The sequence below is a fragment of the Desmodus rotundus genome, chromosome 5 (assembly GCF_022682495.2).
Source record: "Desmodus rotundus isolate HL8 chromosome 5, HLdesRot8A.1, whole genome shotgun sequence".
Classification (NCBI taxonomy): Eukaryota; Metazoa; Chordata; class Mammalia; order Chiroptera; family Phyllostomidae; genus Desmodus; species Desmodus rotundus.
The window spans coordinates 83,900,389-83,927,635 of NC_071391.1; the positions used below are offsets into that span (position 1 = coordinate 83,900,389).

Consider the following 27,247-nt stretch of genomic DNA (forward strand, 5'->3'; position numbering starts at 1 on the left):
AAATTCACAAGTGCCCTGGGATTGCTCCAGTTTCTGTTGTGGAATTCAGATACCCAGCAGTAGTTTTCTGTCTTGAGAGCTTCTGCTAATGAGGGGAAGGACATGAAGCAGGCTCTGATTTTAGGGCATAGGAACACAATAATTACAAAGAAGAACCGACAATCTGCATGGCCAGAAATACACATTTCAAGTACAGTTTCTAAGGGGAATTCAGAGCACCTGCCTGTAATATTTCTGACGATATGTGGTCTCTATGGTACCTTCTTTTTTTCTTGCATACATGATTCACATCCTTCTAGAAAATACCAGAACTGCTTAATATTTCATATTTGTTATTGGCAAGGTTTATTTTTAAGGTACTGCTGTTGTAGTCTTTACATAAAATATTTGGGGAAAAATATGACTGATGGCTGAAGCTGAACTCAGAGGGTGTAATTAACCCCAGGGATTTTCCTGGAGCAACCTGCCTATTGCTGCTGAATTGCAAACCAGCATTTACAAATAATTACAATATTGGTTTTGCTGAAATTACCCATAATAATTTCAATCATAGCAGCTATCTCAGCACAGAGTGCACGTTGGGACCCTCTGAATAACCTCCTCTGCTGGCCTGCGCTGGACAGCACTGAGCCTCCTGAATGCCGCGGCCCCCGAGCCTCCCATCCCGGTCCTCATCAGGCATGACTGGAGACTTCTTGTTGCAGAGAGTTCAGAAAATAGTTTCTTTACTCCTTATCTAATCTTTAAGAAAATGGCTGGCAGTAAGCATTTGAAGATGCATTAGACAATTGATTAAACAAATATTGCTCTTTCCACATCTTTATGTGTTTACATAAGTTACATAGCCACAAATTTGGTCAGAATCCCTAGGAGTTAGTTGACTATGCGCTTCCTTTAGAAATATTGTCATAGGAAGTATTATGTTTCTTCCTATACAAGGGCCCCTACCCAGTTTTAAAAATTGATTTTAACTCAGTTTTTTCATTTGGCAAACAAAACCTTGTCTTTCACCTTTGAAAATATGACAAGGTGATATTCACCTTTGAAACTCCAAAATCTAATAGCCTACCTGGTACCTAGTAGGTACTCAATATCCATTTGTTGAATAATTCATATTTAAATCATTCTAAATGACATGCCTGAATAATATATGGTATAAAATACTCTAAATTCTGTGAGAAAGTAATATATGTCAGAGTAACATGGTTGTCACTCAAATAAAATGATAGGAAGTTAGAGTATTCTAACTTTGGTAAATGTTACAACTATATTCTAACTGTGCTATTGTTTCTAGTGGTTTCTCTGTGATTCCAACTATATTTTTTCAAACAAATTCAAAGATAAGAGAGTACCTTCATCAGGGCTGTTGGTTCCTACAGGAATCCCTTGGCAAGATTTTTATTCATGTCTTTGAAGAGACTTGGGGTCTCTTTTCAAAGATAAGACTTTTTGTGATAACTAAGATTCTTAAAACAATTTTTTTTTATAAAAGGACAATTCCGTGCCTTAGAAACATAAAATTGTTGGTTTGGGAGTTCTTTTCCCTAAAAGGGCATGAATGTTATATATTTTGTGTTTTGTCCTTTAAAGTGTAATAGAAATAGCCACGGCAATCCTGACAGTCCATCCTGGGGTAGTGACCTATTCCAAGGCAACAGATGCCCTAGGCTCTACTGTGGCTTCCTTAGCATTCAGTGTAAAGTGATCTTCACAAACATCAGAGAAAGTTCCTCTTCCAAATATATGCCCCCCTGAAGCAGGGTTCCCCGTGTTAGGCAGTATTCACTCAGCTGGGAACCCACACTGCTCAAATCTGAGAGGAAATAATGATGGTGCCAGCACAGCAACCACATTCGATTAATCCCTATTTCCCTTCCGAGGAAGGAAAGGCTGGGGAAGAGCTAGTCCTTGGCTGGTGGGTGTGCTGCAAGGACCACTCCTTCCCTTCTTCCCTCCTTCTTAAGGCAAATAGATCATTCATCACAGGGTCGGTGCTGCAATCTGAATACAGAAAATTGTGATGGTGAGTGTCCATCCCCATTCAGGCTCAGGTCCCCAGCCACCCTGGTCTGCCTGGGCCTAGGACGCGGTGTACTCACACCTGGAAAGTCCCAGCTAACCAGGGTGAGTTGGTCACCCTAATTCACTCAGAGAGTAGAATCTGTAAAGTTCTACTGTTTCTCCTATCTCCATTTGTTCAGCATCGGTGAGTTACACAGACCTGGCTACTCTGAAACTCCTTTTGGAGTTTCTCCTTAGCACTGGACATTTGTGGTGATATAGGACCTAACTGAGTTATTGTCTGAGACTTAGAGTGGTCCAAAAGAATTTGAAAAGTGTGCATGCCTTGGCACTATGTAAACCAAATTTCTAAATATCTTCCAGTGGGGCCAGTGGCTACATAGTGGCATAAAACCAGGACAAGTCTTTGCCTGAAGCCCTCTTATCTTTTTATCCTTGTTTTTCTTTTGCCTTAATTACTGGTTGAAGAAAACTAATAATGTTAAGGTTATGCATCTTCGCTGTTGTAGTGTTTATTTGTGCCCATGACTGCTATTTCTCAAGCCTAAATGTGCACACTGATTACTATGGGATCTTGTTAAGGTAAGAGTCTGCATTTCTAACAGGCTCCTGGGTGATGCGCTCGCTGCTGGCCCGGGCTGAGTGTCAGGGCTCTCCATTAGCTTTCTCTCTAGTTTTTCTGTGTCTTAAAGGAAGAGCAGGACACAGGGCCATCTTGAGGTTCCCAGAGTAGCTGATGAGGAGAGTAGGCTGGATTGGCCCTGCCAGCCACCTTCTTATAAGTAGCCAAAGGTACACTTTTGTCCAAAACCTAATGACAAGTCTTTTCTGGCTCTTGTCACGTGTCTGTGATTCTGTGTTCCAGAGTATGAGCCAGGACAACCCACCTAGCAGGTGACAGTTAACAGGCTCTTCCGAATGTCCTATCTGAGGCCACAAAATCAATTCAGAGATGGCTCCCACAGGAAGTGCAGGGCTCCCGAGTGCTACAAATCTTCATTTTAAATAAATTTTTGTATAGGATGTTTTCTCACCCCATTGCTTCCTGCATATACTAATGAAATAGTTTCTCTAAAAATAAATGAGCGTCTTACTCTGAAGAGCCATCCCAGCCTTGGTAGTCTGACATGTACAAGCTCATCTTCCCTCTCAGTCTTGAACTCAGAGTGCCATTAGCTGAGCACGTACTGCCAGTAAAGGGAGACAGCAACTTTTTCTGCTGAGAAGTGCTGAAGACATTTTTTCTCTCCCTCCCCTCACTAAGAAAAAGACTTTAATGATTGTTACCTTAATACAAGGTGTCAAGGATTATCTCTCAGTCCGTTGAGCCCTACGTGCAGGGTCCTTACAAGAAGCTTGCCTGTGGCAAATTGTGCTTTATTTAATTACAGCCAGAAACTAAAATTATTTTTAATGAACCTAAGTTTTACCACTTAGATATCCAGGGGAGAAACTGGACTGCTTTGAAAGAATATTGTATGCATGTAAGTTTTCTCCCTAACTGCTTCCATTTTCCCATATTTCAGGCTATTTCTCAAAATATCAAGTTTATAAAAGTTAAGTCTTCAGTTGTAAGAGCAGAGCAGCTCGAAGAAAATGCAAGTACCAGTGAGAGACAGGAGGAAAAAAAGCCTATTTCTAGAATGGAGAAAGGGCTGCACTTCCAGGGAGGGTGTTTCCCCAAATGTTCCAAAACGTGTTAAGTTTGGGCTCAGTCTGAAGCATAACCGGGATCCAGAGTTTTGTACTTCCTGCTTTTTAACCATTTGAATTTCTGAGGTAGCAAAAGACTCCAGCCCCACCCCATCATACATCCCACTCTGATGGACTGAATTCTCATTTTGTGGAGGAAAATGTCATTTGAATGAACTGACTGTTTCAGGGGAACCCAGTGCTCCAAAGCTCGAAGGGCAGATGGGAGAGGATGGCAACTCCATTAAGGTGAACCTGATCAAGCAGGACGACGGTGGCTCCCCCATCAGGCACTACCTGGTCAAGTACCGAACGGTGAGTGCCTCCTTCCCCAGTGGTCACCCTTGTCCCTGCACCCCCAACACCCACCTTGCTGGGGCAACAACACACAAAGCCCAGGGCGGGGGGCGGGGTGCTGTCACTCTGTGGCTTGGGCCTTCGTCAGGGTTTTAAATCCACACTAACGTGCAGCTATTAGTTCACGTCCACACTGGGACCATTAAGAACCTCCAGAATGACTGTGGTGCTGACAAACTCAAACCAAGACTTTTTCTGCTTTTTGAACTCTTGTAGAAACTTATTTTACTATTACCCAGTACTTTTTGCAAATAACCTACTGATATCTAATAATCTCTACCTTATAGGCAAGGTATTATGATTATAAGCATTTTCTCTCCACAAGACCCCTATGAAGGAGGTCTCACAATTATTGCCACTTTACAAAGGAAGGAAGGGCCTTATGGCAGCCAGTAAGTGCCTGATCTCACACAGCTGGGCCAGCCAGGGGGGAATCCAGGTCTGTCTGATTGAAGAGACTCGACTTGTTCCCTCACCTGCTCTTTATCCCCACCTGAGCTGTTCTAATCTTGCTACAGTGAATGAATTTGGCCCTAAGCCTTTTCTTCCTGGTTGGCTTACTACCCATCTAAGATTGCTATCATTATACTTTTTTTTCTTGAACACAACTTTAAAAAAAATTTTTTTTATTGTTATTCAGTTACAGTTGTCTTCATTTTCTCCCCATCCCTCCACCCCACCCAGCCAATCCCACCTCCCTCCCCCACTTCCACCCTCCCCCTTGATTTTGTCCTTGTATCCTTTATGATAGCTCCTGTAGGTCCCTCTCCTCAGTACCCCCTCCCCACTCCCCTCTGGCTATTGTTACATTGTTCTTAATTTCAGTGTCTCTGGTTAAAAGATGCTCAGTGTCACTAGCCATCAGAGCGATGCAAATTAAAACCACAATGAGGTACCATCTCACACCAGTCAGAGTGGCCAACATAAACAAATCCACAAACAAATGTTGGAGAGGATGCGGAGAAAAGGGAACCCTAGTGCACTGTTGGTGGGAATGCAGACTGGTGAGGCCACTGTGGAAAACAGTATGGAATTTCCTCAGAAAACTAAAAATGGAACGGCCCTTTGACCCAGCAATTCTGCTGCTGGGATTACACCCTAAGAACCCTGAAACACCAGTACAAAAGAACCTGTGCACCCCAATGTGTTCATAGCAGCACAATTTACAATAGCCAAGTACTGGAAGCAACCTAAGTGCCCATCAGCAAACGAGTGGATCCAAAAACGATGGTACATTTACACAATGGAATTCTACGCAGCAGAGAGAAAGAAGGAGCTTATACCCTTTGCATTGGCATGGATGGAACTGGAGAGCATTATGCTAAGTGAAATAAGCCAGGCAGTGAGGGACAAATACCATATGATCTCACCTTTAACTGGAACATAATCAACAAAAGAAAAAAGCAAACAAAATATAACCAGAGACATTGAAGTTAAGAACAATTTAACAACAGCCAGCGGGGAGTGGGGTGGGGACAGTAGGAAGAGGGGATTACAGGAACTACTATAAAGGACACATGGACAAAATCAAGGGGGAGGGTGGAGGTGGGGAAGGGAGATGGGTTCAGCTGGGGTGGGGTGGAGGGATGGGGAGAAAAGGCACACAACTGTAATTGAATAACAATAAAAAAATAAAATTAAAAAAAATAAAAAAGAACCATGAAACACCAATCCAAAAGAACCTATGCACCCCGATGTTCATAGCTGCACAATTTACAATAGCCAAGTATTGGAAGCAACCTAAGTGCCCATCAGCAAATGAGTGGATCCAAAAACTATGGTACATTTACACAATGGAATTCTATGCAGCAGAGAGAAAGGAGGAGCTTATACCCTTTACAACAGCATGGATGGAACTGGAGAGCATTATGCTAAGTGAAACAAGCCTGGCAGTGAGGGACAAATACCATATGATCTCACCTTTAACTGGAACATAATCAACAAAAGAAAAAAGCTATCATTATACCTTTTATCCCCAACCCCCAATTGAGAATCGCTTTCTCCCTTTTTGGTTTTAGAATGACACTTGACCATTGCCAACCACAACCAATTGCTGAGAGATTTAGAGGCAGCGTCTGAGCACTGGGAATAGTCTATGGCTAGGGTTTCTTACCAGTAGGAAACAATGAACCACAGAGCAGTTGTCCTTCTTCAAACAGCCCCCAAGAAAGGCATTTTCCAGGAAGTTGACTTATTCCCCCTCAGCCTTTTGATCAGCCCCTGTTGAAGTGAAATGTGAGCCCTTACCTTGTTAGGCTCACAGGGAGTCAGCACCGTAGGATCCCTATAGGCCACCCTTATCAGCTGATGGACAGACCTGTCAGTTGGTGCTCAGCCCTTTCCCACCTAATTGCAGAGCCAGGAGAGAGCTGACATGGGAGGAAGAGCCGCAGCTGACCTCCCTTAGGCCCAGCCCAAAGGCAGCAGTGTCTGAGGGGCTTCCACAGCTTCCTCATTATGGAGTAGAAGCCAAGACAGGAAGTGGACAGTGTGGTAGGGTGGGATGCCTCTGCCTGTTGTAACATTGATGTGGCCAGGACAGACATAGAATCGGGTTCCAGCTTCACCATTTACCAGCATGTGACCAAAATACATCGTCCAACCTTCCAAAACCTCCATTTCTCCTTTTGTTGAATGGGAACAAAATAGCTTATCAGGTTGTTATAAAGACTAGTTATAATACATGCCAAGAACCTGAAATGTGCCTGACACTTGGATACCTCTCTACACAGTAATATAGTGATTACTGCTAAGATGTTAGCTAGACCTGGAAATACATCCCATAAGAGGCCACCTCAGATGTCAGTTTCCAGAAGAGTCAGTGTGGCTATGCCAAGCAGGTCTGAGTTAGAAAGGTAAGTGAGGCAAACACTGAGATATGTTAGATTTCAACAACCTTGAACTTCCTCTCTCTTCCACTTCAAAAACTTAGTGTTTGCCAAATATTATTATTGCTCTGTATTAATATGTATTATATAACATAATGATTGCTTTATTAAATACTTGCTTTATATTCTGGTTGTCTCTTTTGTAATGATGTTTGCCAAGGAAAAAGCTTTTCAGAGAAATTGGAAAAAGACAACTAAATTTCTTAGTTTAAAATTAAAAAGGAACCACATAGTGGCATATTCACAAGCTAACTTACAGCATAGTCTGCTTCCCGGTTACACACTACAGAAGCTAGCATTCCCCTCCAACATCTCCCCACAGCGGTCATGGCCATGACATGGCCATGCCACTGGCCTGAAGACAGGTCTTTGGCTGATACAAATCATTTTGCCTGGAAAGGTGGCTTTGCTCTAAGATAACTCTTCCTCCAGCCTCGGCCATGGACTACACTACCTTCTAGGTGACACTGATGGCATGTTCTGCTCTTCCGAGGAGAAGCCCATCATTTAGTAAAAACATTTATCAAAACTTTTTGTGTGCCCAGCCTACACCTCTCCAAAGAGTGTGAAGGTGGGCTGAGTGAGCAATTGTGAAACCATCTGAAGACTTCTCAGGAATTCTGCCAACTTCCTTCCACACTGTTGTGTTAGGAGGTGGTTGCCTACAGATGGCTTGATAAATTCCCACTTAGACCACACTCATTGGTGAATGTGTGGGATATAACTGGAAAGAGTATTTGGTGAGAAAAAGGGGCACCTGTAACTCCAGCTGCAAATTTTGCCCCGTGCAGTTCCCCGCTAAGCTGAATGCACCTTCCTTGTGGGTACTCTGAGTGCCCCAACGTTGGGCCTGACAGCAAAATTTACACCTGAGACCCCTCCAGCTGCAGTTGTAGAGACTAAATTACACTGCATGGAATAGAAAAATCTAATTCAGTTCAACAGATGTTTGTTGAACTCCCTGCTATGAAAAGGACAGATCGCTGCTTTGGGGGCCACATGCACTTGGCCCCAAACAAGACTGCCTCTCCTTTCCTGTCTCCAGGTTTGGTAAGGGCCTGACAAAACCCTTGCAGGTTTGTTGTCAGATATAGTGAGAAAATGTGTGGAAAGCCTTTAGTATAGTTCCTGGCATGTAATAGATGCTCAATAAATGGTAGTTTTTATTTTTAATAAAACTGGAATCTATGTAGAGTTTCTGTGTCTGGGAGGTGAGGTACCCACCTGAGTGTGAGCAACATTCTGAAATCAAACAAGCAATACGTTTGCTCTATTACTTTTCTAGGATGTACTGATACATATGGGCTCAGCATTCCAGAGTGTAGCTTGGGGAATGGGCAAGGCTGGTGCTTGAGTCCCTGCATACCCTGAAGGTGATGAGGCATTAAAGGGTTCGCCCCATGTCACATTGGGATCTGCCACTGTATTTGCAAACATGTAAGGTTGACCCCCTGACCTGCGTCATCCTTAGGACTTTTCAGGCTGGTAAAGAAAAAACACCATGTCCTATCATTGGTTTTTGTTTTTATTTTGCACCAATAGTTATTGACTCCCTTAAGTTCTTCTTTTTGGCTAGTCTTACCAGCATTTTCATTTAAAGCTTCCTTGTGTCTGTGTCCTTCCTGCTGGTTTTCCCTAGCTTTCCTCTGAATGGAAACCAGAGATCAGGCTCCCATCTGGCAGCGACCACATCATGCTCAAGTCCCTGGACTGGAATGCTGAGTATGAGGTCTACGTGGTGGCAGAGAACCAGCAGGGGAAGTCCAAAGCTGCTCATTTTGTGTTCAGAACCTCGGCTCAGCCCACAGCCATCCCAGGTATGAGTGCCTCTGCTTTCTGTGAGTTTCCCGCTTTGAATTAATGCACAAGTGCTGCACCTCCTAATGTGCCTGAACAACCCCTGAAAACTCGCTTGCTTACAGCCATCCTCATGATTGGTTGCCCATGCAAAGCTTAGTTTTGCTTTGTACTTATCTGTGCAGTGGGTTGAGATGTACTGGACTTGCAGGAAGGCTTGGCCAAGCATCCTGGGCAAAGGTCCTGTGTCATTTGGCCTTGAAGGACTGATGCTAAGCCAGTCCTTGAGACCCTTAAATAGGAAAAATCCCAGCTCCAGCCAAGCCTTGGAAGCTGGCTAAGTAAGCTTCCTTTTTGAGACCTTATTTGCCATCTAACTTTTCATACAAGGACCACATAACTATTTTTGAGCACTTCCTATCTGATGCTTGCTTACCTGCACAACCATGGTCCAAATCTCTTCTCTTTGGGGATCCCAAGAGAAGGAAGACATGGTGCCTAGTTAGTTAAAAAGCTTACCTGCCTAGGGTCTCTCAATTGAAACAAAGGTTAAATTGAACCACTTGAAACAGAACAAGTGGAAAAAGTAGATACTGGAGAATTCCATCCCTGAAAGACAATCCAGTCTGCTAGAGATCATGATGGGAGCAGTTCTCCTAGGAGAAGCAGGTCCATCTCAGGGTTGCAGGACCAATTCAAGTGCGGGAATAAAGTGAGAGTTCTGCTTTCTGGCTCAGCTACCTTGCTGCTGATGGCTGGTCTCCTCATTGATCAAATCCCTCACAGCAAACAGAGCTCTCCAACACCACTCTCTGCTTTTCCAGACCAGCCAAACACCCTCCACTGGCAGAGGTGGGCATAGATCATATAGCTGCAGCCTGTTGGAGGGGCGCCATAACCTCTGCCATGTTCCAGTATGGTAGGAAGAAGCTCTGATCTCTTGGTGGTCTAGGTTTGGCCCCCACCTGCCGGTCCTGTTATGTGTTCCCCTGGGCTTTCAGCCCAGCTGTCACTATTGTTCCTCCCAATGGAAGAGAAGCCAGAAAGGATGTGGACTGTCTACAACAGGGCTGTCTGTGTAAAAGTGGGTTATTCAAGCAGCAACAAAATGAGATCAGTGTGTGATTCCCACTGATTGGTCATGCGTGAATGTGTGTGTCAGATGGATGTGTGGGGCCTCCAGAAGTTGGCAGGTGGGTCTGAAGCCACAGATCAGAACATCGACTGGTCCTGCCCTCTGCATTGTCAGGGAGACCCCGTAGCACATGCAGGATGAGCGTGTCACCACTAGCACAGCTCAGAGGGTGAATGTCGAAGGCAAGGCAGCGGGTATGGCTACAGAAATGTTCTCACCACTGTATAATGGATGCCCAAATGGAGGTGGGCGCACCAGCCACTGCCCTTTCTTTCTTGGCCTTCTTTGGTCAGTTTTTTTCTTGAAATCCACAGTCCGGTGTGAGTGTCCAGATCAACTCGGCCTCTGTGGGACACTGAGGAGCTGGGGGAGTGAGAGGCCTGAGTAACCCCTTTGCAACGAGACAGATTCCCAATGGCATTTGTTTCCAGAGGTGAGACCCCCATCAGCAGGCGCCCTGGACCTGCTGTGTTCACATGCTGGGTTTGGAGGAGTTGGGAGTGTGTGTGTCAGATACAGAAATTCTGGGAAGACCTTGTCCTCCAGAGTTCTGCCCATCAGAGTCCTAGTTAATCTTCAGGAGCCCCATTAACCAAGAGAGGGTTCAAGGGGCTGCCTACCGCACTAGGGACTCTCCTACAAAGGTCTGAGAGGAGGTAGCTCTGTGCTGGGTTGGACTTGCCCAGCCATTGCCTTTGGCTAAAACCTCTGAATTTTGTAAGATGTGCATTCACGTGGACAGCAGGGCAGTAGAAGGTGAGGGGTGCAGAACTAGATTCTTTTTAATAGCACTGTGGGTAGGGGATTGTGCAACAGGAAGAAGAGTTCAATTTATGGTTGTAAAGGTAGCCCCTTCTCCTTATACACAGTTTGCTATACATGCTGCAGTGATCAAATGCATCTCTGCCACTACGTGTAAAAAGCTCTTGTGACTGGAAGGCTGTGGGTAGGCTCATTGACTGTATCTAAGAGACCTCACCTTAGTCAAACTGTAACACTCTCCTAATCAGACTTTTGTATTTTACCATGGAGGTATCTGTTCTCTCACTTTAATTTCATTTGCTCGCTGACCCCTAACCCCTAAGTTCACCCTGCTGTGCTGCTTCTGGCCTTGCTGAGCTTCGAACTGGCCTGTTGGAATAATACTGCACTGAACTCTTTTCTAATCTTTGTCAGTTTAATTTACTAAGTTGAATTAACCTTTGATTCTTGCATTTCCTATATTTGACCTAATTTTTTTCTTTTTATCTATTTTTTTTTCTCTGTTTCTGTCTCTACCTTCTCTTTTCTCCTCCCCCTCCCCTTCCTGTGTCTGTCGTCACACACATCACCTTGGACGTCACTGGGACATCCCCACTGCCACCTTTGTTTTTAAACAACCACATTGTCTTTGGGGACCCATTGCTTGACACCTGAAGCGACTTTGGGAGGCTCCTCTGCATCCTACACCTTTGTCTCATTGCTTTTCTCTGCAGTGACTCTTCTTTTGCTCTGTTAGGAACCTAAGAACACAAAAAAATTACATTTGCTTAAAAGCCCACTTCCTATGAGAATGGTCAGTGCCCCCTTTGGAAGAACGGCCAAGGCGCCATGCACTCTACGTGGAAGAGGAAGGTTTGGCAATTGGAGAAGCCGGACCTCCAGACATTTTACCATTTATGTATATTTTTATGCCACTTCATAAGGAATCCCAACCCCACACACATACTTTTAGTGGCAGTACAAAATATTTGGGAGCTCTTTTCTTTAAACAGTATTTTAAAAGCATTATGGTAGGTTTACAGAAACATTTTTGAACATCTGCTACTTAGTGCATTTTTTTGTTCTTACCTGAAAGTGATGTAGCAGAGGAAGATTTCTGAGTACCCCTAAAGCTTGCATAAGTTTGTTAAAATCCCCACGTGCCCCCCTTTTAACCCCATGCTCCTCTGCCTCTCAAAACATAGTTGGCTTTGCTTGCACTTCAGTGCCCATAGTAAGGGAGCCAGACCACTGTGAGCATTTGATGACACGACGGCAAATTAAGTCACCCAGTTACCCATGCAGCAGAAGAAATTCAATTTGTTGGATGTTTACTGGGGCTGATCAAACATTCTGGGAGGCGCTGTGGTCCTGGTATTATAACCAGCACCCTATGCTGGCTCTGTGAACAGAGCCACCCTTTAATGTGCCCAACACTGGACAGCTTTGCAAGGCATGTGTCTCCCAGATGGGGTGGTAGCCGCCGCATGGCTGCAGATCAGCACAGAGCCTCATGTCTTGGGGTTTGTGGTTTAACAGTGACCCACGCTATTGCATAAGTCAGTCCCCCAGGTTGGAAGCATACACTGTGAGCCAGACGTGAACTGTGCACCCTCCCCATACACGTTCACAGGACGGAAGGGAGGGACAGGCCACTCCCAGACTGCCCAGCCTGAACTGTTAATAAACTGGGACTCATTCAGCCTCTCATGCTTCCCAATGCACCAAACCCCCTGATTGTCAGTGGCTTTAGTGACATTTTTAAAACTGGTGAAAGCCAGCTGCTCCTCTGTTGATGGGGAATATGCCTCCCCATGTGCCCAGGAGAGCAAGTGGAGGGTGTTTGCAAAATTCCCACACAGAGACTCAGGGTGAGTCTGCTGTGTAACATTGGTGTGTGCTTGGGGATGAAACTTCTACTGAATAAAAACTGCGTCCCTCCATTGTGGTCACATATCATTCTACATATCTCATCTCTGAGCACCTCCACAGAAGTCTGATTTTTGTTCTTTTCGGTCTCTTTAATTTTTAGTTCTGTTGCTATTTCTTAATGTTCAGAGATGAGGGTTTCCCTTTGGAAATCTAAGTGACCCCGTGGTTTTGGGGGCAGAGGTGCCATGTCCCTCACGCTCACAGTAGACAGCAGAGGCCAAGTGCTGCCCAGCATCTTGGGCAGGGTAGTGCCTTTGCCCAGCCTCCGCTGCCTTCAGCCCCAACTTGGTCCTCTTGCTTTGGGGTCCCTGTCTCCTCACACCAGGCTGCAGAAGCAGCAAGGTTCTTAGGCCTGAGGCAGAGCACTGAGCAGAGGCAGGTGGTGCATCCAGGCCTGTGGTGGGAATCCCAGGCCCGTTAGCAAGAGCTGCAGAGAGGGTACTGGGTGGGGTGGTGGGGTCGGTGGCGAGGAAGAGATCAGTCCTCGTGCAGGCAACCTGTCACTGTCCTTCTGGCTCCCAGCAGGTTCTTGATATCATCTTGGGCAGGAGTCATCCAGGAGAACCCACCTCAGGGTTTTGCCTCACCCACAGGGAAGGACAGCATCAGTGTTTTTGAAGGGACTCCTTGGAGATCTTGCCCAAAGTGAGGGGAGGCCTGACATAGCCCTGTCTCCTCAGTACACCCCAGGCCAGGAAGGCCTCAGCTGACGCGACTCTGGGGTCATTGCAGAGACCGAATTCAGACAGGCCCACTGTTTGTGCTGAGATGCCCTTCCAGACATAGTGTGAGGATACACACACTCCCAGTGGACACTGAGTTCTCAGTCACGCCTGTGACCCCTGCCCCGCCAGGGGTCCCTAAAGTAGCAACCCTGAGACAACCCCACAGGGGTGCGCGCTCGCTGCCTGTCCGCCCTGCCACTGCCCTGTGTCCCGCGCTGCCCAGCCTCCATGCGCCACAGGGTGTCTCTGCTCATTTGGGGAATATTTATACAGCGGGTCTGGATCACATTTTTCTACTAATAAGAATGCTAACATTGTTGTGTAGATAATCGGCGAGGTCTTTATGAAGTTTACACCTTTGCATCATTAAAGGAAATAACAGTTCATGTGCACTCTGCAGTGTGTTTGATTTTATTGGATAGTTGTGTGTCCTACAAAATGTCTCAAGTCCTTTCCCTCCACCTCATATGTACCTGGATAACTTTGATTACCAAGAAGGCCGTCTAAATTGTACCCCAAATTTGAAGCCTGCTGAGTGGTGTTCTGGCAAAGGAAACCTTTCTTTTCCTTTCCTAACGGGGAGCAAAACGTTTTTCTCAGCTATCCTAGCAGCTGTTGTGGGTCACTGCCTCTTTGGACTTTCCCAGTCCCCAGCAGACAGGGGAAGGGGAAATGCCTTTGTAGAACCAGGAAGTGGTCCCTTTGGGGTCAGGGACACACTCTAGGCCACCAGATATACAACAAATCTGTAGCAAGGCCTCCCAGTTAAGAGGTCTCTGTAAAACTCTGTAACAGAGGCTACACACAGTGACCTTGTGATCAAGAGAATCTGAGAGAAAGTTCTCATTCACAAGCCCTGCTCTGTTTACAATCACACTTAGACAGACACTTCCCAAAAGCCCCCAGCCCAGCTTTCTGGTTAGCAGATTCCTGGCCAGAGCAAGCAGACGTGTCAGAGGTCTGTGCGTGAACCAGCACCCCAGCTCAACAGGCCTGCGAGTCATGGGCCAGAGGGGGCACTTCTGCTGTGCTGAGCTCCCGAGGCACAGTGACTCAGGACCACTGGGCATCTGTAAATGTGAGACCCGTATTCTCATTTTGAGGCACTTAAAAAAGTAGGCATATGTAAGTCTCAGTCTTGGGGCAAGGCAGTTCCCAATTCAGTGCCAACTTTTCCCACATCAGAAACGACAGGAGTTGGACAGTCCTGGCTTCAGACCCTCCCTGTTCCGATCAGCTCTAACCCCAGAGGTTAGGGTGGGACTGCTGTTAAGAAGCACTGTTTGCATGCAGGTGTTCAGGCAAGTCCATCAAGGGAGGTGAGGAGGAAGAGCATGCAAAGATAGACCCCAGAAGGTTTTGTCTTTTTCCTTTTGTAAAATGTTACATACAGTGCAGGGGATGACCTTTGTCCTTCTAATGTACGTGCACTAAACAAATCTGTAACATCCACCAAGAGATGATGAATGTGGTTTGGACTTGAATACCTTACCATCTGTATCCTGGTGTTCCCCCTATTTACACTTTCACCACACTCTTTCTTGAGGAACACCTAACTTCCTCTAGAAGTCTTGGCTCTGAATGGTGAACTAGGTGGTTCCTTTTCCTTTAGGGATAGTCTCTGTCTTCTCTTCATCCATTCAGTCCATCAGTAGGTCAAGACTACCAGGTGGGACTCCACAGCTGATCCTTGGGGGGTGAGTAATAGGAACAGCTGCTACTCATTGTAATGCAGGGACAGAGAGCTGGAAACAGTGACCCTCCAACTCTAGGGTGCATTAGGATCACCTGGGTGCTCCATCAAATCCTGATGCATGAGCCTCACGCCCAGATATCCTGATTTATGGAATTGGGAAGCCCCAGAACCTAAATTTTTAACAAAGCACTGCAGGAATTCTGCTGTAGGTGGAAAAACATTACACTGAGGTTTATTTTTCATATAAAAATAAAATCAACAGAATCATTGAATAAAGATGGGACCCACTGAACATTTTAGCTCTCCAGGAAGAAGTCCTTGGGCTACACTCTGAAGGAGAGCGGCACAGGGGACTCTGTAGCGTGTACTGGGTACTGTAGGATGTTGATGTGCAAGGACAGGCTTGTACGGTTGAGGAGAACTTGAAGACATTCGCTGTTCTGGGCCCTGCCTGGTGCAGGAACCTCATCCAAAGCACTGCAATCTGCCCACCAAGGGCTGTGCAGCCTCTGCTTGAGCACCTCCAGCAGCAGGGAGCTCACCTGCCTCGGCAGGTCAGACCATGTTTGAATACCTCTGTTTGCTCATTCTTTCTCATGTGGAGCTGAAATCTGCTCCTCACCCCACAGTTTTCATCCACTGGTGAAACCAAATAACGCTACTCTTCCTCCTCACAACACATATATAAATATCTGGTGATAGCATTTCCTCTCCTAGCTAAACACCCTTTCATTTACAGATGTTCTCTTGAACATTTCCTAAATGTTGGGTGTTCCTAGATGCTGAGGAGATATCAGACAGACAGTGTACCTACTAGGACATTCTAGAGGGCACATGTAAATGAACAGAAAATAGTAAATAGAGGTAATAAGAGAATAAAATAGGTAATGTGGCAGATTTAGAGTAGAAGTGCATGAGCAGGTAAGAGATGGGGGTGGGGTGACTTTTAAGCTGAGGTTTATAGGACAAAGAGCTACCTAGGAGGTGATAGGGATAGAGTGTTCCAGGTTAGGGATCAGAAGGCCCTGAGGCAGGAACAGCCCGGTATATTCAGCAGGTAAAGCAAAGGCTCAGCCATTTGGACCACAAAGATGGTGTGTGTAAGTGCCAAGAATTACAGTGGCGGGAAGAGGGGGAGAGTCCACAGTATGTGTAGGGCCTTTAGGCCAGGAGAACAGATTTTATATCAAATGAAACAGGAGACCTCTGCCCTACTTTTCGCTTCTTGCCACAGTTAGAGTCACCCTCCTGGTCCTCCTGGTCCTCCTGGCCCTCCCTGTGAACATGCGGCTGGTTTCGGCTGTCTGAAGCAGAGCAGCCCTCCCGCTGCATCTGCTGAGCCCAGAGCACAAGCTGGACACTTCTGTTGACTCTCTCTCACCCTAAGAGCAGCTTTCCTGTAGATTTTTTTCCTCTTAGAGATATGATTAGTCCCCTAATCCATACATATATTTAAACCTCAGAATGTAGAGTACCATTGAGTCCAAAAATACATACTCCACCAAACACACACACACGAGTACTGTAATTCCTTCTTCAAAGTTGACACTCAATACCTATGGGGTACTGGTGTCGGAAGACTGCAGTGGCTAGCAGCCCTGTGTCACCGGGTGGAGAGAGAACCCAAAGCTGATTAACTTCTTCCCTATTCAGGGATTCTGCAGATCAGGAAGTCTTGCATTTCTTTGCTTTTTGGGGCAAATAGTGTGAGAACAAGGGGAAATAGAATGGGTGGCTTTGTTCTGGTTTAGTACACTGCTAGGGATAAAACCAACTCTAGCTGACAGCAGGGACCAGGGGCCAGTTTTCTGCCCTCAGAGCCCAGAGACTGAGTAGCTAGAGCTGGGTCCTCAGAGCACAAAGCCCTTTGCAGCCTTGGCCTTCCTGGGGGACAGGCTGGGACCTTCAGTGCAGGTTTAGAAGGGCCCAGAGACAGACCTGAAGAGAAGAGGCCAGGAAGCAAGACCAAGGTCCCAAAGGGTCCAAACATATTTGAGAGCCTCGGGGGCTCCAGCTGAGTCCCAGCTCAGCTGGGTGGAGTGAGTGCTCATCTCTGTCCTGCTATGCTGGTTGTCCATACCAGGAAGTGAAACTTGAAACAAGGAGCAGTGGGGTGGGACTGCTGCTGGTGGCAGGGCCTGAGCAGGGACTACTGGAGCAGAGGAATCCCCGTCCCAGGGACACACACTGCATGATAAAAAGAAGAATGTATGGCCCATCTGTGACATCTATTACCTTGGGCTACCTGTTCTGTTATCTGGTATGCATGTGCTGGCAGCCCACAGGGCCTGGCCTGGTGCTCAGCAAAGGTGTAGTGAGACCCACGTATGGCCACAGGGCCTGCCTCCCATCAACAGACCTGGGTGTTCCCAGTCCTGAGGACACTGAAAGCTTCAGACAAGGTCTGGTGATGAAGTGGAGATGCCAGTTCTAGAACTTTCTTCTTCCAGAAGAAAAGCAAAGTAGAAGTGTCCCCATTCCAGTGTGGGATCACTGTTTCCACATGGGTTTAGGGGCGGAGCTCTGCATGGGTTCTTCTGCCTGCCTGCAGCAGGAGCATTTGTCTCCCACACACAGGTGGGAGTCCCATGTAGGTTAGCGGGTCCACCTCAAGCAAATGGCATCAGTCATTGGGGGCAGCTGAAGGGAGCTGAGCCTGGGGTCCTTCTGTGATACCATCAGTAGCCCAGGGCCCTGGGAGATCTTAAGTGGACAGCAAGGGAATAAGACACAGAGGTTTAGTCATTCACAGTGCACCCAGCCAGGCTAGGGGTGCTGGGAGCTGCTCAAATGGGAGAATGTGTGTCCATCTTTGGTGTGCATTTGTCCTGAGTGTGAGCACACCTGTCCCTGAAGGTGAGTATCACAGGGTGAGTCTGCTGGTTTTCCTAAAGTCTGATCCAAACATGCCTGATCTCCCAGATGGTGAGTATTCCTAGACCTGACACCTTTTCCTAGACCCACAAAAACTGGGGAGGCCTCCATATCTCCAAAGTAAATGGCTTCTGGGTGCAGTGCAGATGGATAAGCCACGAAGCCATTTTTATCCCACATCAGGTCCTCTGGAGCTGTTCCTAAAGAGGGGAGAGTATGTACAGTAGTATATTGGGACTCCTGTTGTGCCTGACATCATCACAAGCCCAAAGGAAGCCTGGGGAACCCTCTGCCACCTCATTTGGGACTGTGTCCCTGACTGCTCCCCAAGAGCCACAGCCAGGCCTGAAACCAGTGAGCACTGCCTACCCGCCTGCTCCCAGGGCTCACGGGGATACAGCTGAGGGTAGGCCTGGGGGAGGCTCACAAGTTCAGAGCAGAGATGGAGACCCATCTCCTAGTCCCCACTCTCCTCCTGACAAGGTTGCCATACCTTCCTCTTGAAGACATAAAGAGACTCTGTTGTCTCAACACATAACACCAGGGAAGGTGTCACTCTGAACACAAATGCCATAGCTTTGTCCTGTGGGCCCTACCCAACCCTCACAGGCTATTGCTCTGCAGGGTCCAGGGGTCAGCATGTCAGCTCAGTGTGCTAACCACCAGCCATCCCTCTTTCTCCCTCCCACTCAAGCCAATGGCAGTCCCACCGCAGGCCTGAGCACCGGGGCCATCGTGGGCATCCTCATTGTCATCTTTGTCCTGCTCCTGGTGGTTGTCGACATCACCTGCTACTTTCTGAACAAGTGTGGCCTGCTCATGTGCATCGCTGTCAACCTGTGTGGAAAGGCCGGGCCCGGAGCCAAGGGCAAGGACATGGAGGAAGGCAAAGCCGCCTTCTCGTGAGTGCAGACCTGCCCCAGCCAGAGCCCAGCAACTGAGCTACCTCAGTAGTTCCTCCACTTGGGAACCCCAGGGGAAAACAAACACTAGAGAAATGTTTCTCAAAACTTGGCCTTTGAGGGGATCCCTGTTTGAAAAGTAGACTCTTGGGCTGAATTCCAGCTACTATATTAGAATTTCATGGAAGTTCGAAGACCCCTAACTAGGTCAAAATGAGGGCATTTTCAGAGCTAAGGCTGGGGAGGTGGAGGGTTGAGTGGAGGGACCAGCATTTGAGAGGTACACTTGCTTGCTGTCATTCATTCAACCACTCATAAATCACTCAACAAATATTTATTGAGAGGCTACTAGGGGCAAGGCACTGTTCCCAGACACTAGGGTACAGCAGTGAACAAAACAGATAAAAATTTCTGTCCTCCTGAGCTGGCAATCCAGATGCTATCCCCTCCAGGGTGTCTGGAGAAACGGATCCTGAGCCAGGTAACAAGAGCCTTTGCAGACCATCACCGGGCTGAGCTGGCTCAAGGTGAGAAGGGATAGAACAGGGGAAGAGGTGTTTAGCACCACCATGTGCCAGGCACAGTATGTGCATATATACACACATACAGGTACATTTACGTGCACAGGCTTGCATGTATATAAATACAAACCATTTTAGCATTTGTCTGTGCCAGACACTGTGCTAAGCACTTTATATTCATTATTTCAGTTAGTGTTTATAACAGTCAAGTGAGGTACATCCTGTTATTTGACCCATTTTACAGATGAGAAAATGCAGACAAGGGAAAGAAAATCAGACGCTCAAGGTCACACAGCTAGCAGGAGTGGGGGGGACTCAGGGTGAGGCACTTGAGCCTGGCTCTGAAGGCCACCTGCCCACCATGGGCCAGGCCTAGGTGCCTAGATTGCTTCCCTAGGAGCCCTCTCCTCCTCCAGCTCCCTGGGATTGAACCAGCCGAACTCTCTTTGCAGGAAAGATGAGTCAAAGGAGCCCATCGTGGAGGTGCGAACTGAGGAGGAACGGACCCCAAACCACGACGGAGGGAAGCACACAGAACCCAATGAGACTACGCCACTCACAGAGCCTGAGTACGTGGTGGGAAGGGTCTAGTGCCTCTGTGGCCACCTATCACCTGCCCACACTTCCCATGCTTCTCACCCACAGCTCCTGGCCTAGCACTGCAGGCCAGAACTCTGGGACCCTTGACTGAGAAATGCCAGGCCCCAGTCTTTCCCTAGAGAGAAGGAATTCTTGGCTGTATTAGGGAAGGTTTTTCTTGCATAAGTGGGATCCCTAGACCCTGTTACCATGCACAGCTGGAGATGGCTAAAGGGGGCAAAACTTCACTGAGGGAGACTGAGCTTTGAGAAGTTTAGCAAATTCTGTTTAGGACTTCCAAGAATCCAGGAATGTTTTCTGGAATGTTCCCAGAAGGGTGGTGAGGGAACCTGGGGACCTGGTAAAGCTCTCTGGCCATCCTGTGCTCAGAAGTCTTAGGGACCCTCAGTCAGAAACGACGTCTGGCTGTGGTTGTAATGACTGCCTGGCTATCATGGGTACTGTGGGTTTGAAGCTAATGGAGTTTAATAGAAGCACACAGTCTGGCTGGAGAACCCTTGGTTCTTAGGGGCCATTAGGAACACTCGTCTTCTGCCTTACTCCTGACTTTCCCCATCACTGCCCATGGAGCACAGCAGGGCAGCGAGGCCCAATTCCTTGGGGACTTAGGACACGTGCAGTGGTGCACGCTGAACTGAAGGCTGCCTCTACTCAAGTCGAGACACAGTCAGGAATCAGGACGGCCCTGGCAGGGAGTCCTGTGCAGAGAAGTGGAGGGAGTCATCAGGAAGGAAGGGCCAGCAGGTCCCTTTTAGACGACTGCCACGTTCTCTGTCATCTCCTGTGTCCTCTTCTGCCCGCCTGGGCGTGTGCTTCCTCTCACGTCCTCGTTTCTCTGTGGGCCTGTGTCCATGCCTGTGCGTCACTGCATGCCTTGCCCACGGCCCCTCCTTGGCTTCAGCCCTTCCCCCACCGCTTCTCTGTCTTGTCTCAGCTTCATTGTCTATTCTCTTCTACTTCCTGTCCTCCCCACAGGCTGCCTGCTGATACCACAGCCACTGTCGAGGACATGCTGCCTTCTGTCACCACCGTCACCGCTAACTCTGACACTATCACCGAAACCTTTGCCACTGCTCAGAACAGCCCCACCAGTGAAACCACCACCCTGACCTCCAGCATTGCCCCTCCAACCACGGCCACACCTGACTCAAATTCTGTGCCTGCCAGCCAGGCCACCCCTTCTAAGGGGCCTGGTATCGCCACCTCCTCCCCATCCCCAGCTTCAACTCCCAAGGTGGCCCCCCTTGTTGACCTGAGCGATACCCCAACCTCAGCCCCTGCGGCCAGCAATTTGTCATCTAGTGTCCTGGCTAACCAGGGGGCTGTGCTCAGCCCAAGTGCCCCTGCCAGTGCAGGGGAGGCCTCCAAGGGCCCTCCAGTGAGCAAGCCAGCCCCTACTCCAGCCACCACCTCAGCCGGGGCAGCCAGTCCCCTAGCAGCAGCGGCTGCCCCTGCCACAGAAGCCCCCCAGGTCAAGCAGGAGGCTCCCAGCACCAAAGGCCCGGACCCTGAGCCCACCCAGCCTGGCGCCGTGAAGAGCCCAAGCGAGGCAGCCACTGTCCCCACTAGCCCGAAGAGCGAGGCTGCCTCCGTCAGCGCCACAAACGCTGCCCAGGGCGAGGACTTTAAAATGGACGAAGGGAACTTCAAGACCCCAGATATTGACCTTGCAAAGGATGTTTTTGCAGCCCTGGGCTCTCCTGCTCCCACCGCTGGGGCCAGTGGACAAGCCCCTGAGCTTGCTCCTTCCACTGCAGACAGCTCTGTTCCGCCTGCACCAGCAAAGACCGAGTACGGCCTCTCTTTGTCTGCTGTTGTCGGGTTGTGTTCGTGGTGGTGTGCGTTTGTACTGTGCTGTGTCCTCCTTGTTAGATGTGTCCCCAGCCTAACCCAGGGCTTCTCTGAGGCGACTGTCAACCAAAGGGCTGGGAAAAGGCAGAGAAAGCAGGCACGCACAGCAGGCCCCTGCAAGCAGCCTCCTGCTCACTAATTAGGCCATGCTAATTATGTTTCATCCTCATCGTCCTAGCAGTGGCATCTGTTTTCCCTGGGGAACCCTTGCATTGATGAGCATAATTTGGGAAGTGAGCTAAGGAGACCAAGGTGCCCTTTGTGGCCACCCTGGGGTCCATAGGCAGTTGATGTGTTATCCAGGGCCAGGCTGTGCCCCCACCAAGAACAGCCTTATTCTGCAGGAAGCAGAGAGGCTGGTCTGTGTGGGGTGAAAATGCAGTCCAGAGGGGCCCTTCACCCTCCCACTCAGATGTCCACACACACCCCCAACTTGCCTCTCCTGCCCTTGAGTGGCTGGGAGGTCTCAGAGCTCCCAAGTATCAAATGACTGGTCCTCAAGTTCAAGGGAAGGTCCTTAAGCTTACAGGGTTTTTTTTAATGTGATGCCAAAATGCAGTGGCACTATCTGCGGCTTGGGTCTGAGCCTGCCCCAGTGTGTCCTTAGACCAGACTCTGGCTCCTAGAACGGACTGAGGCAAAGTCAGACAGAGGTTTATATAGATGCTCTTGAGTCTGATGCCAGGTGAGTTGTGGTACTGCCACCAAGAGCTACAAGGGGACCTTCACCAAGTGCCTTGATCTCAGGAAGGAAAAGGACTCTGATAGCCCTGCCCTCATGACCCCACTTACTTCCCTTGTAGCTTGGAAGCCCACTCTGGCCTCTCTCCAGACTCCCAGGTACAAAAAGCATTTTCTCACCCTGCTCAGGCAAGCCACAGAGGTGTCACCATGAAATACTGACTATAGGGTAGGGTGGGTAGAGCAGTTGGGGTGTAGACATGCAAGAGCCAGTGGTTTGCTGAAGGGCCCCCTGGAAACAGTGCTAGGGAGCCCAGCCCAGCCCACCTCCTTTATACCAGGCTGAGCTACTGCTAGTGCAGCCCATCAGGGCAAGTAAAGTCTGCTTCTGCTACCCACTTCCACCACCCTAGGTAAAGATATAGGCCCTGGCATCAGATTTGGGCTGAAACAGGAAAGGTCTCATCCCTCTGACTTAGTGGTTCTCAACTTTGTCTGCATGTTAGAATCACTTGGATGCTTTTAAAGTCACCACGTCCAGGCAAGGTCTGGAGTACGGGCTAGCATCAGTGGTTTTTAGAGCTCCCAGGTAATTGTGACAAGCAGCCAAGGCTGGAGGTCACTGCTTTAACTGGAGCCTCTCCAGAGGAGCTGGCTGAAGGGTGAGTTCCCCCAGACATGGTCTCAGCGCTCTTTTCCCAATTCTCTGCAGGAAGGGCCCTGTAGAAGCAAAGTCGGAGTGCCAGGAGACAGAAACGAAGCCAGCGCCAGCCGAAGTCAAGACCGTCCCCAACGACGCCACACAGACAAAGGAGAACGAGAGCAAAGCATGATGGGTGACGATGGGTGACGAGAGATGAGCAAAGATCGAAATAAAAAGTGACACAACAGCTTCACCAGAGCATTTCCAATATCACACACGCGTGCACACACACACACACATCTCATTCCTCTAGTGTCTTTTGCCTTTAAAAAGAAAAACTAAACCGATAAACACGGGATCTCCTTTTTGTAGGTTTATAGAAAGGGTTCCTTTGTTGCGCACTCACTTGTAAGAAAATGAGACAAAAAGAATAAACCCACAGCCAAACTAGGACACTCCGTTCCCTGAAACCATTTAAAAATCAAACAAAAGGACCCCAAATTAAGAATCTAGGAAGCTCAGAAAAAAAAAAAATCTAGGTTTAGGAAGACTACACTTGGAGTTGCCCAATTGGCACAGACCAGTTTCAGAGAAATACTTCCAGGCACTAAGACTAACCGAATGAACAAAGTCCAAGTTTATTTTTATACTTTCAGTCAAGTTTGAACTCTGTAAAACCTCACAAATAAGTTACAATTTCTGTTCACTTTGTATTTGTTCGGTATGCAAAGTGTGTCACCCTTTCTAGCTGAATTCGGTTCCCATGTAGACTCCTGTTTTGTAGGCCAAATGCCAAATTGCAGCTTCTGGGGGTAGATCTCAATTTGCAGTATTCAGATTTCTTTTTTCTTTCCATTCTTTTTTTTTCCTTTCTGCCAACTTTGCTTTCCAGTGTTTACAAGTTGACAAATGTTTAACTTCAATTGTGTTTAAATGTCCATGTAAAATAGCTGCCTTTCTTTTTAAGTTACAAGTACTGCCTAGAGGTGGGCAGGGTCATCACAGGCTTGCTTTAGCACAGGACAGCTTTACACAGTATGATTGTTTACAGCGGCGTGCCCCCTATTCTGATGTGAGATTTTTGCCTGCGTCCAACTGAGGTGAAAATCCATTTCATTCCGGAATGGTTTTGCTTTTTGGTTCTTGGGGTTTTTTGGTGTTTCCTTGGGGGTTAGACCACTTTCTGATTAGCCACCACCTGCCTGTACCTGTGACAAAGGATCTGCTCCCGGGCTTCCTGTCCTTCCTTTTGAAGGATTCCTTAGGCTTTGTTGAATGAAGCAGAGAAGATTGTATAGTTGGGGCTGGTCTTGGTGAACACACGTTTTCACCCCAAACATCCCCTTCTTATAGAAAGCCAAATAAAATATATACATACAATTTCTTTTTGAGCCCAGAATCTAGATTTGAGCGGAAGAGCATGTGTGCTTCAGGGAATTAGTGTCTTTTTTTGGAAATCTGTTGAAGTAAAGTAACATCGGCCTTCTGTTCACTTAGGCAGCGTTTGTACAAACAAAAGAGAAAAAAAGCCAACCTGCTGTCTGGAGTCATAACACAACTTTCCTGGATTGGAAACAAAGTGGGGGAAAAATACAGAAACTTTAAGGGGGATGGGAGGGGGGAAAGGGAAAAACCAGCCCTTTGTATAGAAATTTTGCTTTTGTTCTCATTCTACTTTAGAACTGCAAGCTTGTGCACTGTGGATGCGTGAATATATTAGTGTGAAACGTGTTTCTGTCATAGTATTGAAATAAAACTTCGACATAGTTTGGTTGTGGAAGGTATAGCAGATAGTTCAGAAAAAATATTCAGGAAACAAAAATTACTCAAAAGGAATTGAAGCCTTTAAACAATGAAAATGAATAAAAATGATTATGGTGATGAAGATGATGCTAAGTAAACAGAAATCAGGACTCAGCACATGCTCCTTTCTGAAGGTACAAACAGCAAGAGGTGAGGGTGGCAGTACTGCCCCTGAGTCCAGTCTGCGGGCCACACTCCCCAAGGTTCTGACACTTCTGCAATCTGATCAGTGGCGATATGCTAGATTATAATTTCAAACTGTGAAAAATAATGGTCTTGTCATTTGCTAAATGTGGGGTTATTTTGCATTTTCTCATCTCCTGGGGATGGAAATGGAGGATCCCAGTCCACACTGCTCTAGCCCCTGTGACTCTAGGGCTTGCACAAATCTACAATTCTAATGCACAGGCCCTCAGGAACAAGCACCTTGAAGACAGTTCGCAGAGCACACGGCAGAACGGGAGCTCCTGGGTGTCAGACGGGAGGACCCAGCAGGGAGCGGTGGGCTCTTCCTCTCACCAGGCTGTCAGTGGTATCAGCCCTTTGTCCTGTTCAGGGCTTTGAGCACCTAGGCCAAGCCCACACTATACCTCGTGGAGATTGTACATTTCACTTAGAGCAGTTGTGGTTCGGCAAACACGCTGATTTTTGTTCTAATACTTAGGAAGAGAAAGAGGTATAGTCAACCCTCAGATAACCTGGCCCAGGACAGTAGACCACCCCCTCTACCCAGAACCCTGGCTCCACCATTACTGGAACCCAAGACTTCCCACCTTTTGGTCAGCCTCTCTCCCATCATACATAGATTTGTCTCCGCATGCGTGAGCTTTCCTTTCCTTAAACAAATAAGACAGAGCAATGCTTTCTCTAAAATCAAAGAGGGAGTCACTTTATTTTCAAAATATTCTATCTTTTATGTTAAGAGATAAAAGCTTATAGTTTTTCTCTTTTAATTTTTTGAAGGGGGGATCAATTCTGCCAGTTTCCAATGTCTATGTGTCTATATGTGTATGTGCCATACATATGTACTCACATAAACACCGGCACAGCCAAGTTCTGCTGGAGAGGCACTCGAGTGCCGTGCACGGGTCTCCTCACACTGATGGGCGTAGTGTATATAGCGCAGCTTTTGAAGTGGGACTCTATTTTCACACTTTTTTATGGAGCCTTCCAAGTCCCAGGTTTTCACTCTAGGCTGTTTGTCTGGACGGTGGTTTCAGACCTCCATTAACATCCCTACCCAGCATTCCCAACTTCGGGGGCCTTCTCTCTTGTTATAAACTTTTTACCAAGTGAAACATCGAGACCACCTTTGTTTCCATTCTCACTGGTGTAAATACTGAGTACTAACTGAGAATTTTGACTTTGCATTCTGTCAGAATACTTGTGTTCAATAAAAATTGAAAGAAAAAACAGCTGTTATGGTCAAACTGGAATTTATTTCAATTCAGTGAGAGTTTGTCCCATGAATCAAATGTGGAAATGCCTGCATTATTTTTTTCTTGACCTGTGAACAAGGTCGGTTAAACTCAGTGTCTTGAGTTAATATTGCCTGGGTGATTGTTTCTAATTTTTCTCTCAGGTTGATAGAGGAGTCCTTGTTTAGAAGGACCAGATAGCAGATTCAAAAAGATTTAACACAAATCCTGAATCTGCCACTTCCTTGACCTGGGAAGAATTACTTAATCTCCCCGAGACTCAGTTTCCTCTTTTGACAAACTGGAACCATCAAGCTAATAGAGTTGAGGGACTGGTTAGTGAATGAAGCAATGTATATGAAAGCCAGTGTAGCACTTTCTCAGCACATAGTAGGTACTGAACAAATGAGAGTTAGTGATATTGGCATCCCAGGTGTGTAACAGCATCCAACCCAAGTATAATCAATCTGCACCTAAGCTCCAAGGTCCAACATGGAGGTAGACACATGAGGCTTATTCTAGAATATGTGATGCCTCCTTATCACGTACCCCACAGTGGGGTGTGAAGAGATGACCTCCCTGCACTTAGAGGCTTAACTGAGCCACCCTGAAGTCAAAAGACTCTGAACTAGTCAGAGTGAAGAAAACTTGGCCTCATCTCAGAATTCACTTGTGTATGCTTCTGTCCAGCTGTCTTTGGGAAGAAGGAGTGGATAGAGTCGGAATTGTCTATTAAACTATGAATTGACAGTTCTTGGAAAAGACCTGGCCACAAGGACAAGGGCACAGGGACAAGGTGAGCGAGACTCCTAGGGACCAAAATGTAAGGAGGGCCCTTCTCAGGGCCCACCCTGCACCTGCACAAATCTGAGTGACACCTCCTTTTGTGTCCCATGTGCCTCACCCTACTGTGGCCTGGGTAGGGGAGCCTTCCACTGTGGTGGTGTCTGCATTCATTCCAGGACTGGT

General features: G+C 47.4%; 1 protein-coding gene across 12 annotated transcripts in view; it reads left to right on the forward strand.

The window, feature by feature from the left end:
- NCAM1 (neural cell adhesion molecule 1) overlaps window positions 1-26,275 on the forward strand; it is a 337,891-nt gene extending 311,616 nt beyond the window's left edge. For 4 of the 12 annotated variants that reach the window (XM_045204020.3, XM_045204022.3, XM_053924126.2 and 1 more), the window contains 6 exons: window positions 3,905-4,029; window positions 8,599-8,776; window positions 18,554-18,761; window positions 19,735-19,851; window positions 20,858-21,673; window positions 23,127-26,275. In XM_045204020.3, coding sequence (XP_045059955.1) covers window positions 3,905-4,029; window positions 8,599-8,776; window positions 18,554-18,761; window positions 19,735-19,851; window positions 20,858-21,673; window positions 23,127-23,247 — 1,565 coding nt within the window. In that variant the 3' untranslated portion in view covers window positions 23,248-26,275. Of the gene's footprint in view, window positions 1-3,904; window positions 4,030-8,598; window positions 8,777-11,309; window positions 17,084-18,553; window positions 18,762-19,734; window positions 19,852-20,857; window positions 21,674-23,126 lie in introns of those variants that run through there. The other 8 variants (XM_053924127.2, XM_053924128.1, XM_045204025.3 and 5 more) reach the window with 4 other exon arrangements.
- The last annotated feature ends 972 nt before the right edge of the window (window positions 26,276-27,247 follow it).